Source organism: Manis javanica, chromosome 14, assembly GCF_040802235.1.
Source record: "Manis javanica isolate MJ-LG chromosome 14, MJ_LKY, whole genome shotgun sequence".
Classification (NCBI taxonomy): Eukaryota; Metazoa; Chordata; class Mammalia; order Pholidota; family Manidae; genus Manis; species Manis javanica.
Window position 1 is genome coordinate 62,214,978 of NC_133169.1, and position 17,706 is coordinate 62,232,683.

Genomic DNA, 17,706 nt, shown 5'->3' on the forward strand with positions numbered 1-17,706 from the left:
ACAGTGAAGGAATAAATCAACATTCTAAAAACGTGTGAGGACTTAAGAGAAATAAGCTGTAATTTTTAAAAGGTCATAGCATTCCTTGTAGTTAGTATATTGATATTACTCATACGTATTGTTCCTGGATCATAATAAACTATGAGTTCCCTGAGGTCAGAGACCATCATGTTCATCTTTGTGTCATTGTAGTTTAAAACAGAATTTCACCTATAATGGCAGACATTTAATTTGCTGAATGTTTGTAATAACAATAGCAAATATGTCAAAGAACTGTATTGTATTTATTTATAGAGCACCTCTGCATTTATTTTTGGTAATAAATTATTTCAAGCATTAACTTTAAAAGAAACACCAAAAACACAGGGCATACACACATCAGATACATGTTTTAAATCATCCCATTAGAGAACAATGTTGAACTCTGGAACAAAAAAAATAGAACTATTGGCAAAGAGATGGAGATAATATAATGACAAAGAACTCCATATTACTATAGTGCTTACTACAAGAAGGGATGTTATCATTTGAGTTTATGTTCGTCTGTCATTTTTAGGAGCCATACACTTTTAATTCTTTCTTTAATGTCCTTCTCCTTCTCCATTTGAGGAACTGTATAAACTTTAGTTCAGATATAATCTCTCTTGTGAAACCTTCAATGATTTCTTCAGCTAAACATAACCTGCTCTTCCTTGAGGTTCCCACTACACTTTGGAGGTAGGATCTCACTGTACTGTCACTAACTGCACATGTGGCTGTCTTGTTCTATAGTCTGAACTCCTCTCAGAGAACAGGGCATTGCAATATTTACATACTGTTTTCCACCTTGCAAGAGTACCTGGCACACATAATCCCTCAAATTCTTCTCACCAAAATAACATTATCAACCTCATCCTGTTTATTCAAGGCTCTTGGATTTAGCCTTAACAGCTTCTCTTATCCTCTATTAGTATCATTCACCCCTCATTCATTGAAAATAATGGCAAACAATTTATAATTTCTCTCCATCCTAAATTTTGCCATCATTCTGGGTGAGGTAGATGTCCACCTGAATAACCCATCTGATATTACATCCTCACTTCTTGACTTCATCTTTTCTAATGGCCTAATCTTTTCTATCTCAGCCACCCAATTCCATGGTCACACTGTAGCCCTTGTTTGTCATCACTAATAAGTATTTCATTTATAAAGTCGTGAATTCAAATACTCCACAATGAGATCACAACTTCCACGAACTTGCTTATTTAACTTCATCCACCACAATGGTCTGTGACTTCATTGAAACCACCAGTTCACTCACCCCTTTCACGTTCTCTCAAATGGTTAGTCCTTTTAATTTTCCCCCTTTTATTCAGTTTAGGTACATGATCAACACTTGCCAATACCTTAAACTTCCTCTAATTAATCCTGGATGAAAAGAACATTCTGAGTCTTCTTCACAGCACCCCAGTAGGCAGGACATACTTGAGATTCTACTATAAATCCCCCATGGCTAACCTTGACTGGCCTCTACACTTCCCAGCAACCCCACCGTACATTTTTCATCAATACACTCTACAACTATTTTAAACCTTCGCATGCATTCCTACAAAAACATCTGACCTTCTCCCTCTCTTTTTCCATTTCATGGAGAAAATAAATATCAGATGGGAACCATCATCTTTTATTACCACAAACACAAATTTACTTGCATCCTCATCCTCCATTAATAAAGTTATAAGAAATACCCCTACAGATATGTCAGGTTAGTCTCTTATTTGTGTTTTGTAGCCTATCCTTTTCTGTCTTCCTAGAACCCTTTCTATAAACTATTCCTTTCCTCTAGCACTGTGAATCTCTTAAGTGGATGTTTCCCAGTGATTTTTAATCATTCCGGGATCATTTTCACTAAAGACAAAACAAAACATCCACACTACAAAGTTTACTAGGAGCACCCTCTCTCTTCAACTGCCTCAGACCTAAGCTTTTCAAGAGTTTAAACTATTTCATGCATGCCATATAATTCCAGTTTCCTTTCCCAATGGTCCACTTAAAGCTATCACAAAATTCAACAGGAATTTTTCAGACATCATTTACTTGACATCTTAGCAGCATTTGACGCTTCCTCTTTCTTGAAACACATTTTCCTTGGTTTCCAGGACAGATCACTTCCCTGGTTTTCCTACTGCCTCTCTACACACTCTATCTTGGTTTTTTAAGGCTCACAGACCTCTAATCAGTCATGAGTTCAAGGCCAACTCTTCTTTTCATAATATACTTTTGAACCCTAAGTGATCATACATGTATATATTGTTTTCATTTGCCACATAACCAAAGATGACTCAAATATTTCTGCCTTTGTCTGAGATCTCTCTTTGAGGTCCAGATCTAAATATCCAACTGCCTACCTGGCATTTCCTCTTGGGTATGTTTAAAATTATTTCCATCTCACACTTGTCCCTCCCCAGTTATCCACAATTCAGTAGTAATACATTATTTAACATGCAGATCTGACGTCACACTTTTACTTAACTCTACCCAGTGGTTTCCAATCACATGGGCCTTGTTTTTTCATTCATACTAGCCATGATCACATCTACTCCCAAGTCTTTACACTTGCAATATCCTCTGGTATGAATGCTCTTTCTCCCCAAGTTAACTTGTAAACATCTTATACCTCTGATGTTGGCTCAACTGTCATTTCTAGACTGCTGCTAGACTTACCATGACTGTTAGTTTTAGTTTAGTATTTTACTTTTAATCTAATTATGTTTAATGTGTTTTCCTTCCAGTAGGTTATATATAAATTCCATGAAGGTCAAGTATCTGGTTTTACTCAACACTAAACCTAACATAGTGGATTACATTATAGTAATTGTTCAATAAATATTTGTTAAATAAACAACCAGAAAGTTTGCAATACTGACTTGTTCATTCACTGTTTCAAATGCAGAGTAATCAGGTTTCTTTCCACTAAATATGTTAACCACTTTAGAATTTGTTTCTAAGTTAGATCCACTTAGAAAAAAATCACACTTAGAAAAAAAAAGATTCTCTTCAGTAAATGTTCTTGGAAAAATTGGACAGCTACATGCAGAAAGATGAAACCAGACCACTGTCTCACACCACATACAAAAATAAACTCAAAATGGATTAAACATCTAAATATAAAATCTGAAACTATTAAACACAGTTTTTATAAAACTAGAAGAAAACATAGGCAGTAAACTCTTGAACATTCATCTAATTTTTGGGGGGATGTGTCTCCCCAGGCAAGGGGAACAAAAGCAAAAATAAACAAGTGGGACTACATCAAACTAAAAGGCTTCTGCACAGCAAAGGACACCACCAACAAAATGCAAAGGCAGCTTACTGTATGGGAGAATATATCTGCAAATTATATATCCAATAGGGGCTAATAAACAAAATATATAAAGAACTCATACAGCTCAACTGCAAAAAAATAACAAGTAATCCAATTAAAAGGTGTGCACATTACCCAAATAGACATTTTTCCTAAGAAGGCATATAGACAGGCCAACAGACAAGAAAAGATTCTCAACATCACTAATCATCAAGGAAATGCAAATCAAAATCGCTATGAGATACTTCATACCAGTGAGAGTGGCTACTAATATCAAAAAAGCAAGAAATAACAAGAATTGGAGAGGATGTGGAGAAAGGGAACTTTCCTAAATTGTTGATGTGAATGTAAGTTAGTGCAGCCACTATGGGAAGCAGTATGGAGGTTTCTCAAAAAATGAAAAATACCAAACAACCTAGTAATTCCACTTCTGGGAATTTATCTGAAGAAAACAAAATCACTAATTAAAAAGATATATGCACTCCTATGTTCACTGCAGTAACATTTACAATAGCTAAAATATAAAAAGCAATGTAAGTGTCCATCACCAGACAAATGGATAAGGAATATGAGGTACATATATATAATGGAGTATTACTCAGCCATAAAAATGAATGAAATCTCACCATTTGCAACATAGACTGACCTAGAGGGTATTAAGCTATGTGAAATAAGACAAATACTGTACGTGGAATCTTAAAACAAAACAAATGAACATAGAAACAAAACAGAAACACACGTATAAACACAGAGAACAGTCTGGTGGTTGCCACAGGGAAGGAGACGGGATGCGTGAAATAGATGAATGGGGAAAAAACTTAGAATGTTTGATATCTTGATCTCCAGTGATGGTGACATCAATGGATACATGTCAAAATTCGTCAAGCTGTACACTAAGATTTGTGCATTTTATTCTCAGGTATCTTAATTAAAAAATGCCTGTATCAATAAAAAGTCATTTAGACTAGGTTTAAGTAAAAAAAGAATTGATACATTTTATAAGCAACATAACAAGGATTTATGACACATTTTGAAAATTAAGTCATAAAATAATTAACAAGTAATAAATTATGCATTAAAATTTATTAACAAGTGTTTCTAAGTGCTGTACCCTGCTGGCGCAAGAGATAACTATATACCATTTGCTAACCACTGTAAACCAAACTTCACTAATACATTGCAGAGGCAGTCCTCGGTTGCATTCCAATCATGGGAAAGCTAGACTCCAATTTTAAAATTCCAGTTTAAGAAGTCCTATGGTTGCCAGTACTGCATCAGGGAATTCTTAAAAGCAAAGGGAATGTTTCATGCACTTAGTTTCAGGCCGATGCCAAAAAATGCTTTCCTGGTCTTTTTTTTCAGTATGTATACTGACTTCATTGCTTTTCTTTCAGTACATTGACTTTTTTAGTATTAGTGTGTAGGCAGTAAGAAAATTTGATAAGCTCAGTATATTACAAAACATAAGTATATTCACTTTACGTAAAAATGGTATTATAATTCAATTTTTCTCACAACTACTCACCTCAAGCACTCGGTTTCCTCTGAGCACTTACATTTTTGTTCCACTGACAGCTAGCTAGCTACCAATAGCCTTTCAGTTAGGATTTAAAAGGTTGACAATCCATTTGTACCTATTATGAAGCTGGTTGACAGATAACCCAAAAGTCAACAAACAGGCCTAAAACACCCAATATCATCAGAAGGCCATGCTCTATTTGAAGGCCAATGTTTCTTTTTTTCTTGATTCTTCAACCAAAAGCACACAGAACTATCATTATTAGAAATATGAAAAAGTATGATTTTGATGGGAGGGAAGGAAGGAAAGAGAAATAAAGTGAGTGGGAGAAAACAGTGGCCTAATAATGTAAATCATATGTGCTGACAGAGAAGAAACAAAATGAAAAAAGAAACGACAGGAAAAAATATGAAGACAGAAACTGATGGACAAATTTGTACGTCATCACTAAGACTGACAAGCCCAAGCTGAGTACTTCCAAACAGCAAAAGAACACACTTAATACAATCTATGAGAGCAGGAGGAGGAGTGAAGACTTACACACAGAGCACACAACACAGGTGCTGAAAGGGAGGCGTCATCTAGAGCCCAGCCACGCACATGCCCTCAGTTCACCTGCTAATGTAACCTGCATCACCTCTTCGGTAGACAATGACACAAAAAGGGAACCACAAAGAGCAAAAGCTGGCAGTGTCCAACTCAAGGAGATTCCAAGAAGAGTTCCCCTGCTCAGAGACTAAAGAAATCCAATTTGTACTGGAATAACTCCATAATGGGGACAGATGTGTCATATAACTGAACACTGAATCATGCAACTAAAACAAAACCCTTTCTGTGGTCTAATGTAGGTCAAAAGAAAGGAAAAGAATGTGTTTTACAAGGTGAATGCTACTATCTACATTAGATATATTTGTTAATAAACCAGCTTTCTCATGTACACTGACTTCTATAAGCTTATGGTTAACATGAATTTGCTTTTGAGAGAATGACCTACACTTCTGGGCTAACAATGATAGCAAGTTTCTGATCTACAAAGCTGAGAGCAAATGTTAAGGTAAAGTCTACTTTGAATTGACTCTTAGTTGGCCATCTGCTAACCAGTCAACTGGTCAGCTTCTTTTGGTAATGTACTGACTGTACCATGTATTTTAATCAACCTACAACAAAACCCCAGGGTTATTAGAAAGCAATTACCAAGAGCTAGTACTATTCTAGGGAAGCCTGCAGTATGAAGGAAAATGTATCTGTGTTTCTCAGAGACACTAAAATATCTGGGTATTCATAACAGATCTGCGAGATGGCAAATACAAAAAAAATGACAATACATTCTGTTCATTAGGCTGAGAGGAAACAGGCACACTCATACATACACTGCTGGTAGGAATGTAAACTGGTATACTCCAGCTGGAGGGAACTCCAGTAATATTTAATAAAAATTCTATTTCCAGGAATCTCTCCAAAGACACAACTCCCTTAACAGGAAAAGGCAACACACAAGACTCTTTACTGCAGCATTCTTGTCACACAACAAAATGTTGCAGCAATAAAATGTTGCAAATAAGATAAAATATTGTATATAAAGCATAAGCAATGTAGTATTTTAAATCAATACAGGTGACCTGCATGCATGTCACCTTGAAAATAATGTTTGGCAAAAAGGGTAACTTTTAGATGATAGCTGTAGTATGATACTACACAGGCAAAGTATCACACTACACAGGCAAAGTTTAAAAATATACAATACAATACTATACAGTGGGTATGTTACTAAAATTACGAAAAATATGGATGAGAAAACAACACACTGTAAGAGTAATTACCTCTGACTTGGAAAAGAAGGTTGGTGAAATTAAACATTACAATACGGCAAGATACTGACATTTCTAAACACGGTAGATTAAGGAACATTTGTTATATCATTTTCCATGTTTGAAATATTTTATACTTAACAAAATTTATGTTTTTTATATGGAGACTTCCAATTTGGACATTTTGAGAATAATTTATTGAATTTACTTTTTATTTGTGATGAGTAACAATTTAAAAATTCTAGAAAGCTTGGTAACTATCTACAGTTTAATCATTATTGAGCATATACTGCCATCTAGCAAAACTTCCAAGAATAGTTAAACAAGCAAAGAGAAATGGTCTTCTTTTTATGGATGCACCCTGACTTACTATTTTAGCAAAAAATATAGAAAAGTATTAAACACTCAGTAATGAATAGATTTGCAACTTCAAAAGCACACACACAGTTTTTGACACCTATCTTTTACAATATATGGAAGCAAATCACTTTCTTCTCTGACACTTTAGTTTTATCTTCACCATCTTATAGGAAATGAGGGTTAATTTTCCAATGGGCTTACTGGTAATTTGGTATCAAAATAAAATAATCAATTTTACATGAAAGCCCTTTGCCCTACTATGGAATTAATTTACCTGATCAGATGGGTTCACCTCCTAATTCTGATTTTATATCATTACTACCTGAAGAAAGAGACGACTGGAGCAAACCCAATTCTAGTTTTGCAAATTCTTTACTCACTGAATGCTGCTCCACTGTTGCTTCTAACTGTGCATCCTTTTCTAGTTTTAACAGAAAAGGAGAAAAAAATTACATTTAGAAGATCTGTCCCCCTCAAGCTGACTCAAGCCTAGTTATCCATACTTTCATCTGTCCAATAGATATTTATTTATTCTTACCTGTAGACAAGGTACTCGTACAGGTTAGGGACGTTGCTATAAAAAGTCAGTTAAATATTCTCACTTCAAAGTCTATATAAAGAACTGATGAAGGTAAAACATTTGAAAAATAATGAAGATAAAGTAAAAAGTGATAGTTTATTTATTTATTTATTTTTTATTTTTTTTATTTTTAAAAAGTAAAGGCAGACTTTTATGTCACTTCAAAGTGAAGAAGAAATGTTATTTTGAGAATACAGAATCAGGAAGTGTTCTGTAATGCCTGCTTTTATTCTTGGAAAAATTTTTAAAAGATAGAATTATTAAGGGTAGAAGACATTGAAAGTATAATATATGAGACATCTCTGTAGACAAGCTTTTATTTTCACAAAAGACATTTTGGGAAATTAAATATCCTACAATTAGATAGCCACATAAATTCTTAAAAGAAAATGCTGTAATTAGCAATTTCATACAGATACGAGTACCACAATCCCAAAAGTATTACCAGAGATTTATAAATCTTTGCGAATCTTATGAAACCTATGGGCTCTTTTCCCTCCAGAGCCAGACACACAAACACCAATTTACACATAATTTCAGGCAGTTAAGGATCCCTGAAAGACATCCCTGAATCTCAGTTAAGCAGAGCTAATTTAAGTTATTAAGGATCATAAAAATGATGCAAGTTTTCATTCAACAGATAGGTACTGAGAATATGATCGCTAAGCAAAAATTTACTGTCAGGCAAAGGGGTAAGAAATCACACACACACACACACACACACATACACACACACACAAACAGCAATGACTGGAAGTGCTACATAAATGGTGCAACAAGAGCTTATAAAAGGGGTAAATGAAAGTCAAGAAAGGTTTCCCTGAAAAAGTGAGAAGTAAAGTAAAAGTATGAAATGTAATAATGAGAGGAAAAAGAGCTTCCGGTAAAAGGAACACCATGTGCAAAGGATCTATAGGTGCTGTGCTGGACAGTGGAGGAAGGCAGAGGAGGATGTGGTACATTAGAAGGGGAAAGACTGCCCTTATTTTAGACTGCTGTTTACCAAAAGCAACAGAACCACCAACTAGATTTCAAGAAAAGGGTGGGGAGGTCACATGATTAGATTTATGTTTTGAAGACAGCACTCCAGCTGCACTAAAGAGAGAGATCAGATTAGAGGTAGGGAAGAGTCAAGGAAAACAGCTGGGAGTCTAGTACAGTAGTTCTGGTGGGAGACACAACCTAGACTAGGATAAAGGTAGTGAGTAAACAGTAATGCAGAGATCTGAAAGATAACAGTGAATTTGAACTATTTTGCAGATACATTTTTTCCCTTGGAGAAGTTGTTAATTCTTTTGCCAGTTTTCTACGACACAGCATCTCAATTTCCAGGAGCTATTTTATAGTAATGACATTAGCTGTTTATGTCATATTTGCTGTATTTCTTTTTTCTAATTGGTTGTCCTATTTTTTTACTTTGGCATGTTCTTCAGTTTTTCTGTAGATGTATCCATATTTCTTTTTCGTTTGTACTTTTTCTTTCATTTACTTTCAATTTCAACACCTTCCCTCCTCTCCACTTCTTTCCTTTTCCCCCCCCCCTTCATACTAGAACATATAAAAAAATTTCCTTTAGTGTAGGATGTGTATAGTTCCTAATATAAATTCATTTAGACATCCAGCAAATGTTGTAGGGGAGTAACATATACACAAAACAGAAAAACAGGTACAACTATTTCCAAACAGAAAGCACTCTGCTTGCACACCGAACAGACACCTAGCCTAGACTGAGGAGAATTAGTCAAGACTTCCTGAAGGTCAAATTTTAACTGTTCTGAAGGGGCCTGGAAACTAAGTGCAAGAAGAAAGAGCCTTAAATGAAGAGTGATAAATGACTGTAACTCCTACTCTCAGAGTAATTTCAGAATTGAATAGGAAGCTAACTAGTATTTTCCATGAATTCCCAGGGATATCATTACAGGTAAGGTCTCAGACTACCTTAGGGGTAATCTAATGGTAAAAGCCAACCAAATGTTTTCTGGAACTAACACAAGCTTAATGTATGTTTATGAATATATAGTAAATGCCTTCACAGTTTCCCTTTTCAATATATTTCAAATGAAATCTAGACTTAAAACCTAGCAGCAAAGCAGTAACATATTTGTTTTATTTCCTACTTCATCCCCCAATAGAGAATTATCTATCCCTATACATTCCAAGAGGCTTCCTACTGCCACCCCTTCCCTGCTTATTCCAGTCCCTCTGCCTGAATTGCCCTCTTCCCCTTCCCTAATCACCAACTGCAATTCCTGTATAAGATCCTTTAAAACCAAGAACAAATACCACTCATTTCATTTTGCCTTTGCACTATTTGTTTTTCTGCATTATTCTATATTATAAGTGGATGTTGCTTACCCTTTCCTGTCTGGGTGTGGCTTGCCTGACTATTGAAAGTGTGTCATACACAACTACATAATATATGAACAGAGACTTACTCACGGGCACTTTCATAACCACTGAATAAAGATAATAAAAAACTTTCACTGCTGTAGCTGTGAGATCCTCATTTGATCCTTGCTTTTCCAGATTACTTTAGGTCTTCAAATGACTTATGACTCCCTTGAATAGAAGCAGAAACTGGAAAGACGATAGGGGCAGAAATGGAAGCCTACTGTTATGGGCACGTTATGGTGGAGGTGATGACAGCAAACGCCTGATATAAGAATGGATTTAAGAAAGAAAGAGAAAGTGAACTGGATACAGCACGTATAAACAGCTTTTTCTTAAAATCTCGCTGTAAATGTAAAGAATACATGCGGTAATGAACATAGTTATAAACGATACGGTATCCTGCAAGATCAGCCATGTATTAGGAATAACCTACAAGTCTCAATCCCGCCCTTCACTTCCGGCAGTCAATAAAAGGCAGGTAATGTGGCATGAGAGTTTAGTAATTATTCGGCACTGTGCACTTTACATACTCCAGTTAACACAGGTCTCACAACCTTAAGAGGAAAGTATCACGAACTTCGTTTACAAACAAGGGAACTGAATAGAGACTACATCATCCTCCGAAAGCCCCACACAGAAAAATTCATGGGGCCTCCGGGCCAGAAAAACGTCACTTGCTTCAGTCGCCCACAGAACGAGAGGGGAGGTCCTGCTGCCATCACGCGGGCTCCGAAAAACCCGCCCGAGCCCTTCAAGAGGCTTCTGCAGCCGCGCTCCCCACCCTCGCTCCGCGCCAGACCACGCGCCCGTCGGAGGGACGCAGAGGAGCCGTTCTGAAGCCCGAAAAGGAGCCCCACCGGCTCCCAGACCGCGGCACTTACCTCGTTATTGAGGTTCGGAGTCCCGGGCTGAGCCATGAGAGGTCTCGAAGGGTCCGCCGCCGCCACTGCCGGCGCGTGGACTGCGCCTGTCAGACGGCGGCTGCGTAGCCACGCCCCCATACGGCAGGCCCCTCCGTCCAAAACTCATCTGCAGTCGGTTTCGGCCGACGCCCGATAAAAAATTTTACCAAGCTCTGCTGCAGAGAACAGTAGTGAAGGGAACAACTTCCAGAGCGGAGCGCTAAGCACCGGAACTGCGCGTTCCTTTGGAAATCAGACTCCGGCGGCCCAGTGGGAGCTATACAAGCGCTTCCTGTGTTTTGAATGTTTTCAAGATGCTCATTTTATTATACTCGTTTATAGACGTGGCCCGATTTTGTAAGGACATTAGGTTTGTGTCCCAAATATGGGTGAAAAAGGTTTGATAAAAGTATTACTGGAATGACCACTTTTTATACCAAAATTTATCTAGTGTTTGTGATGATTCCTGCACTTCTAACAACCATGCCTTATTGTCCAGCCTTACATTATAGCTCAGCCTCGGACATATTCTTTTCACACTGTAAGATTTAAATTTGGATAGTAAGTGCTTAAAGCCAAATCAGGATGCACATTTACTGCTGCCTGTGGAAATGTCAGTTTTGAAGTATTAGCCTGCGGGAGAGGAAACAGGGAAGTGAATCTGAATTAGAAAATATATTAATACTTAACAACTGGTAGAAGTGAGCGTTAAAATGGGTCAAGCGAGGGGACAATCCCTGAATGAATTATCTCCAAAATATTCATAGAAATCCAGTGAGATAGGAACTGTTGTTATTATTTTACAGATGTAAACGGAAACGGACTTCACAGGAGCCAAGTATTTTACTTAGCCAGAGTTGCCCAGCTGGGTCCGATCATGGCTGCAGAAATCCAGGGCTGGTTACATAGTCGGCGAGGTCCGGTGCAAAATGAAAATACAGGACCCCTCATTCAAAAGTAGGAAAAATATCTTCTTTTGGTGTCTTGATGTGTCATGTGTTTTTATTTGGCATTTAATCTGGAGCTCCTCAAGCACAGGAATACTAATGAGGTTAGTCCTCACATGTACCTGGGACTCCTGCCGTAGGACTTAAGAGAGAGGCGCGTATCCTGGAACAAGAGGACGGTAGTTTCTGGGCAAAGACCCAGAAATGGGAAGCCCAAGAACCCAACTGGGAGGATGTGGGAGACAGGACACCCTATGACCTGAAAGTAAGACATTGACACATTTTCCTTGGTCCCCTGGATTTCACCTACAGAACTCAAAATTCAGATAGAATTATTAAGAGTTTCAAGACTGTAGTGAAAGAACCTTTAAGCTAGCCCCTCTTATGAGACTCTAAGAACAGAGCCCTGTGCGGAACCCATGCTTTTAATTTGTGATTCTGTTTTAAAATTGTAGTAACTCAGACTGTTACTTGGATTCGTATTCTTTTAGTTTAAAATGTGATTTGGGTACAAATAGCTTAATGGCTTCTTCCTGTTTGACTATTGTCACATAAAGGTAGTTTTTGCCATTAATAAATCATACTCTGAATTATAATTGTCTTCCCATCATTAAAACTGAGCTCTTGGAGTGTAGGGGCTTTTAACTCAGGTGGGTCGTGGGTTGTACACACAACATACAAAATACATAGGAAAAGACACCTTAAAGACAAATGTAGAGCTTTATGGAAAATGCTGCTTCAATTTGGGAGAAGGGTGTTAACAAAATTGAATCCATGTTGCTTCATGTACTCTTCATATGAAGTTTGTCTACAGATGTCAAAGGCTCTGTAGTGTTTTCTCTTCATCACCCCTCTTGTTCTCCAACACCTCACTTCTCTAGCCAACACAGTCTCCTCGAGCTCAGCACATTTGTTTTCTACCTTTTCATAGCCCAAGCTCTCTCCTTGTCTTGTGATGCCACCTACCAAATTTGCGTTCTCAAGGGCTACTTTTCAAGACCAGGTCAAATTCCACCCATCCTTTTTAAGAATCTTATTCACAGCCTCAAAACAAGTTACTTTCTCTCATCAGCAGTTCATTCTTACATTATTTAAAATAGTCTAGTTTGAAATTTCTTTTGTACTATTTTTTTTAATATTATAAGCTCTCAACAACCTTACATAGTCATTTTTAGAACTAACAGTTTTTCACTGTCTCTTGTGTATTATTTCCAGTTCAATCTGTTTCCTCCTTTTGGTGCTACAATCTCAAAAATTATTTGATTCCTTACAGAGATGATTCTACTAACCTGCTCTCGTTAAGTTATGCACATTTCCTCTAGTAATAATAATGTATTATATTAATCATGTTAAGTTTCTCTAGAAAGCAACACATCAAAGCTCACCTCCACATTTTATTACTGAAAGACTGATGTGGATCAGTTAAATGCTGTCAGATATATGAGACAATGAAACTATTACAATTAAAGGCATCTAACGTCAGACTGTTTCTCCTCTTTATCACAGTGCTCCAATAAGTGGAAGTAAGGATCCACCAGCATGTTCAGTGGGGGCTCAAGTTTTTTAATTTCAGTTTTCCCAAGACTTTCTCAAATACCACTGTATTTGTCTGCTTGGTTGCCATAATAAAATATCACAGACTGGGTAGCTTAAACAACAGAAATTTATTTTCTTTCAGTTCTGGAAGCTAGAAGTCCAAGATCAAGGTGCTGTCAGGGTGGTTTCTGGTGAGAGCTCTCTTCCTGGCTTACGGAGGCCACCTTCTTGCTTTATCCTCAGGTGGCCTTTCCAACGTGAGGGTAGAGACTCTATGATAGAGAGTCTGAGATGCAGACTCCTCTTGGGACTCTTCCCCTTCTTATAAGGATAACCATCCAATTGGATTAGGACTTCAGCTTTGTGAATTCATCTCACTTCATTACCTCTCTAAAAACTTTGTCTCCAAAAACTATCACATCAAGAGTTAGAGCTTCAATATGAATTTTGGTGGGACACATTTCAGTCCATAGCACCCACTTTCTCAGGGAAAAGAAAATTACCTCAAAAGTAATTAATCTTTTCCTGACAGCTTTTTATGCACTATCATTTTGCACTTTCAAAAACTGTAGCCACCATACATTTCTGGATTACAGTTAAACTCATGTATGTTTAGCAATTAGAATGAAATTGACAAATAGACAAACACATATATGCAACTGCTTTTCAATAAAGTTGCAAAGACATTTCAGTGGGTGAAGGTAGTTTTTTCAAAAATTGTGCTAAAACAATTGGACATCCACATGAAAAAAATTTGACATTGACTCATATCTCACACCAAAACAGAAACAACTTAAAAAAGATCTTACCCCTAAATGTAAAACTTAAAACTATAATATTTCTAGGGGACAACATAGGACAAAAACATTGTAACCTAGGGCTAGGCAAAGATTTCTTGGATATCAGAATAAAAACAGAATACACATAAAAATACATTAATAAATAAATACACATACCATTGAAATAGCAATATGAACTAAAATAATGTATGTGTTAGTATACACTTAAAATTAAATACAAAATGTATTTTCATAGTTTTTGTTGCAGCTGTGAATGGTATATTTTCTCTCATTTCTGCTGTATGAGGTGGCAGTGCCAGTACAGATACAAACTATGATTTTTTTTCAGTGTATTTATTATGCCATGACTCCAAACATTTTTTTTTTTGTAGAGGGGTAAATTTTCTAGGTATACAATAAAATTATCAGACAATTACATCTATTTTTCCAGTTTTTATATTAATTACTATATTTTTGTGTTAAATGTCCTTATCAACATTAAACTTTTCTTCAAAATACACTGTTAAGAGAGTAAAAAGAGAGGTTATACATGTAGAGAAAAATTTTGCAAATGTTTTATAAAGGACTCTTATAAACAATATATAAAGAACTCTCCAATCTCAATAAGTAAACAACTCAATAAAAAAATAGGCAAAATGGGGGGCGGAGCCAGGATGGCAGCGAGTGTAGAGTAGTGGAAATCTCCTCCCCAAAACACATAGAGCTATGAAAATACAACAAAGAAAAATCTTCCTAAAATAGAGACCACAGGACACAGGACAACATCCAGACCACATCCACACCTGCAAGAACCCAGCGCCTTGCGAACGAGGTAAGATACAAGCCCTGGCCCGGCGGGACCCGAGCGCCCCTCCCCCCGGCTCCAGGCGGGTGGAAAGATACCGGAGTGGTTTTTTTTTGGTGAGTGCTTTTTGGAAGCCTTAAAGGGACGGGCCCCCGTTGCTAGGGAGGCAGGGTGGCGGGACCGGTGAGCAGGTGCCTGGAACCGGCGCCTGAGGACAAAGAATATCCCACGTTTCTCCCTGTGGGACCGGCGGGCAGGTGCCTAAGACCAGCGCCTGAGGACGGAGGAAATCGCGCGTTTTTCCCTTTTTTTTCCTCCTTTTGGCGAGTGCTTTTTGGAAGCCTTAAAGGGAAAGGGACCCCGGTGCTAGGGAGGCAGGGCGGCGGGACTGGTGAGCGTGTGCCTGGGACCGGCGCCTGAGGACAAAGAATATCCCACGTTTTTCCCTGCAGGACCGGTGGGCGGGTGCCTGAGACCGGCACTTGAGGAGAGAGGAAATCGCGCGTTTTTCCCCTTTTTTTTTTTCTCTTTTTTGCGAGTGCTTTTTGGAAGCCTAAAAGGGAAAGGGACCCCGGTGTTAGGGAGTCAGGGCGGCGGGACTGGTGAGCGGGTGCCTGGGACCGGCACGTGAGGACAAAGAATATCCCGCGCTTTTCCCTGTGGGACCGGTGGGCAGGTGCCTGAGACCGGCACCTGAGGATGGAGGAAATCGCGCGTTTTTCCCCTTTTTTTCTCTCTCTTTTTGGCGAGTGCTTTTTGGAAGCCTTAAAGGGACAGGGACCCTGGTGCTAGGGAGGCAGGGTGGTGGGACTAGTGAGTGGGTGCCTGACCAGCGCCTGAGGACAAAGAATATCGAGCGTTCTTTCCCTGCGGGACTGGTGGGTGGGTGCTATTTGGAAGCCTTGAAAGGACAGGGACCCTGGTGCTAGAGAGACAGGGCAGCAGGAACAGTGAGCAGGTGCCTGGGACCGGCACCTGAGGACAAAAAAAAAAAATTGCATGTTTTTTCGTTTTTTTTCTTTCTGTTCCCTCTCTCATTGTTGCTGTTCTTGTTTTGGTTTGGAGAGTGCTTTTTGGAAGTCTTAAAGGGGCAGGACAGGTCACTTAGACCAGAGGCAGGGAATCTGGGGATCTCTGGGCACTCTAACCCCCTGGGCAGCAGGGAGCACAGAGGCCCCTTACGGAGATAAATAGCCTCCCGGCCGCTCCCACTCCAACAGGGCTCCACCATTTTGGAGGAACAGCCCCCGCCAGGCAAGCCCACAGCAACAGCGGAGATAAACCCCATAGCAACTGGGCACGAAGCAGAAGCCCTGTCTGCGCACAGCTGCCCAGCACAAGCCACTAGAGGTCGCTATTCTCCCAGGAGAAGGCCACAAACCAACAAGAAGGGAAGCTCTTCCAGCGGTCACTTGTACCAGCTCTGCAAACTCTCTCTATCACCATGAAAAGGCAAAACTACAGGCAGACAAAGATCACAGAGACAACACCTGAGAGGGAGACAGACCCAACTAGTCCTCCTGAAAAAGAATTCAAAATAAAAATCATGAACATGCTGACAGAGATGCAGAGAAAAATGCAAGAGCAATGGAATGAGATGCAGAGAAAATGCAAGAGCAGTGGGATGAGATGCAGAGAAAAACGCAAGAGCAGTGGGATGAAGTCCGGAAGGAGATCACAGATATCAGGAAGGAGATCACAGAAGTGAAACAATCCCTGGAAGGATTTATAAGCAGAATGGATAAGATGCAAGAGGCCATTGAAGAAATAGAAGCCAGAGAACAGGAACGTATAGAAGCTGACATAGAGAGAGATAAAAGGATCTCCAGGAATGAAACAACACTAAGAGAAAAATGTGACCAAGCCAAAAGGAATAATATTCGTATTATAGGGGTACCAGAAGAAGAAGAAAGAGGAAAAGGGATAGAAAGTCTCTTTGAAGAAATAATTGCTGAAAACTTCCCCAAACTGGGGGAGGAAATAATCAAACAGACCATGGAATTACACAGAACTCCCAACAGAAAGGATCCAAGGAGGACAACACCAAGACACATAGTAATTAAAATGGCAAGGATCAAGGACAAGGAAAGAGTTTTAAAGGCAGCTAGAGAGAAAAAGGTCACCTATAAAGGAAAACCCATCAGGCTAACATCAGACTTCTCAACAGAAACCCTACAGGCCAGGAGCGAATGGCATGATATACTTAATGCAATGAAACAGAAGGGCGTTGAACCAAGGATACTGTATCCAGCATGACTATCATTTAAATATGATGGAGGGATTAAACAATTACAACAAGCTGGAAAACCTAGAAGAAATGGACAACTTCCTAGAAAAATACAACCTCCCAAGACTGACCAAGGAAGAAATACAAAAGTTAAACAAACCAATTACAAGCAAAGAAATTGAAACAGTAATCAAAAAACTACCCAAGAACAAAACCCCGGGGCCGGACGGATTTACCTCGGAATTTTATCAGACACACAGAGAAGACGTAATACCCATTCTCCTTAAACTGTTCCACAAAATAGAAGAAGAGGGAATACTCCCAAACTCATTCTATGAAGCCAACATCACCTTAATACCAAAACCAGGCAAAGACCCCACCAAAAAAGAAAATTACAGACCAATATTCCTGATGAATGTAGATGCAAAAATACTCAATAAAATATTAGCAAACAGAATTCAACAGTATATCAAAAGAATCATACACCATGACCAAGTGGGATTCATCCC

The 17,706-nt window shown here is 38.6% G+C and overlaps 1 protein-coding gene across 3 annotated transcripts in view; it reads right to left on the reverse strand.

The window, feature by feature from the left end:
* The window catches only part of SRFBP1 (serum response factor binding protein 1), a 106,605-nt gene that overhangs the window by 59,606 nt on the left and 29,293 nt on the right, over positions 1–17,706 (reverse strand). The window contains exon 1 of one of the 3 annotated variants that reach the window (XM_073221251.1): positions 10,883–11,037. The exons of 1 other annotated variant lie outside the window; for it this stretch is intronic. In XM_073221251.1, coding sequence (XP_073077352.1) covers positions 10,883–11,002 — 120 coding nt within the window. In that variant the 5' untranslated portion in view covers positions 11,003–11,037. Of the gene's footprint in view, positions 1–10,882; positions 11,106–17,706 lie in introns of those variants that run through there. One more of the 3 variants, XM_073221250.1, reaches the window with a different exon arrangement.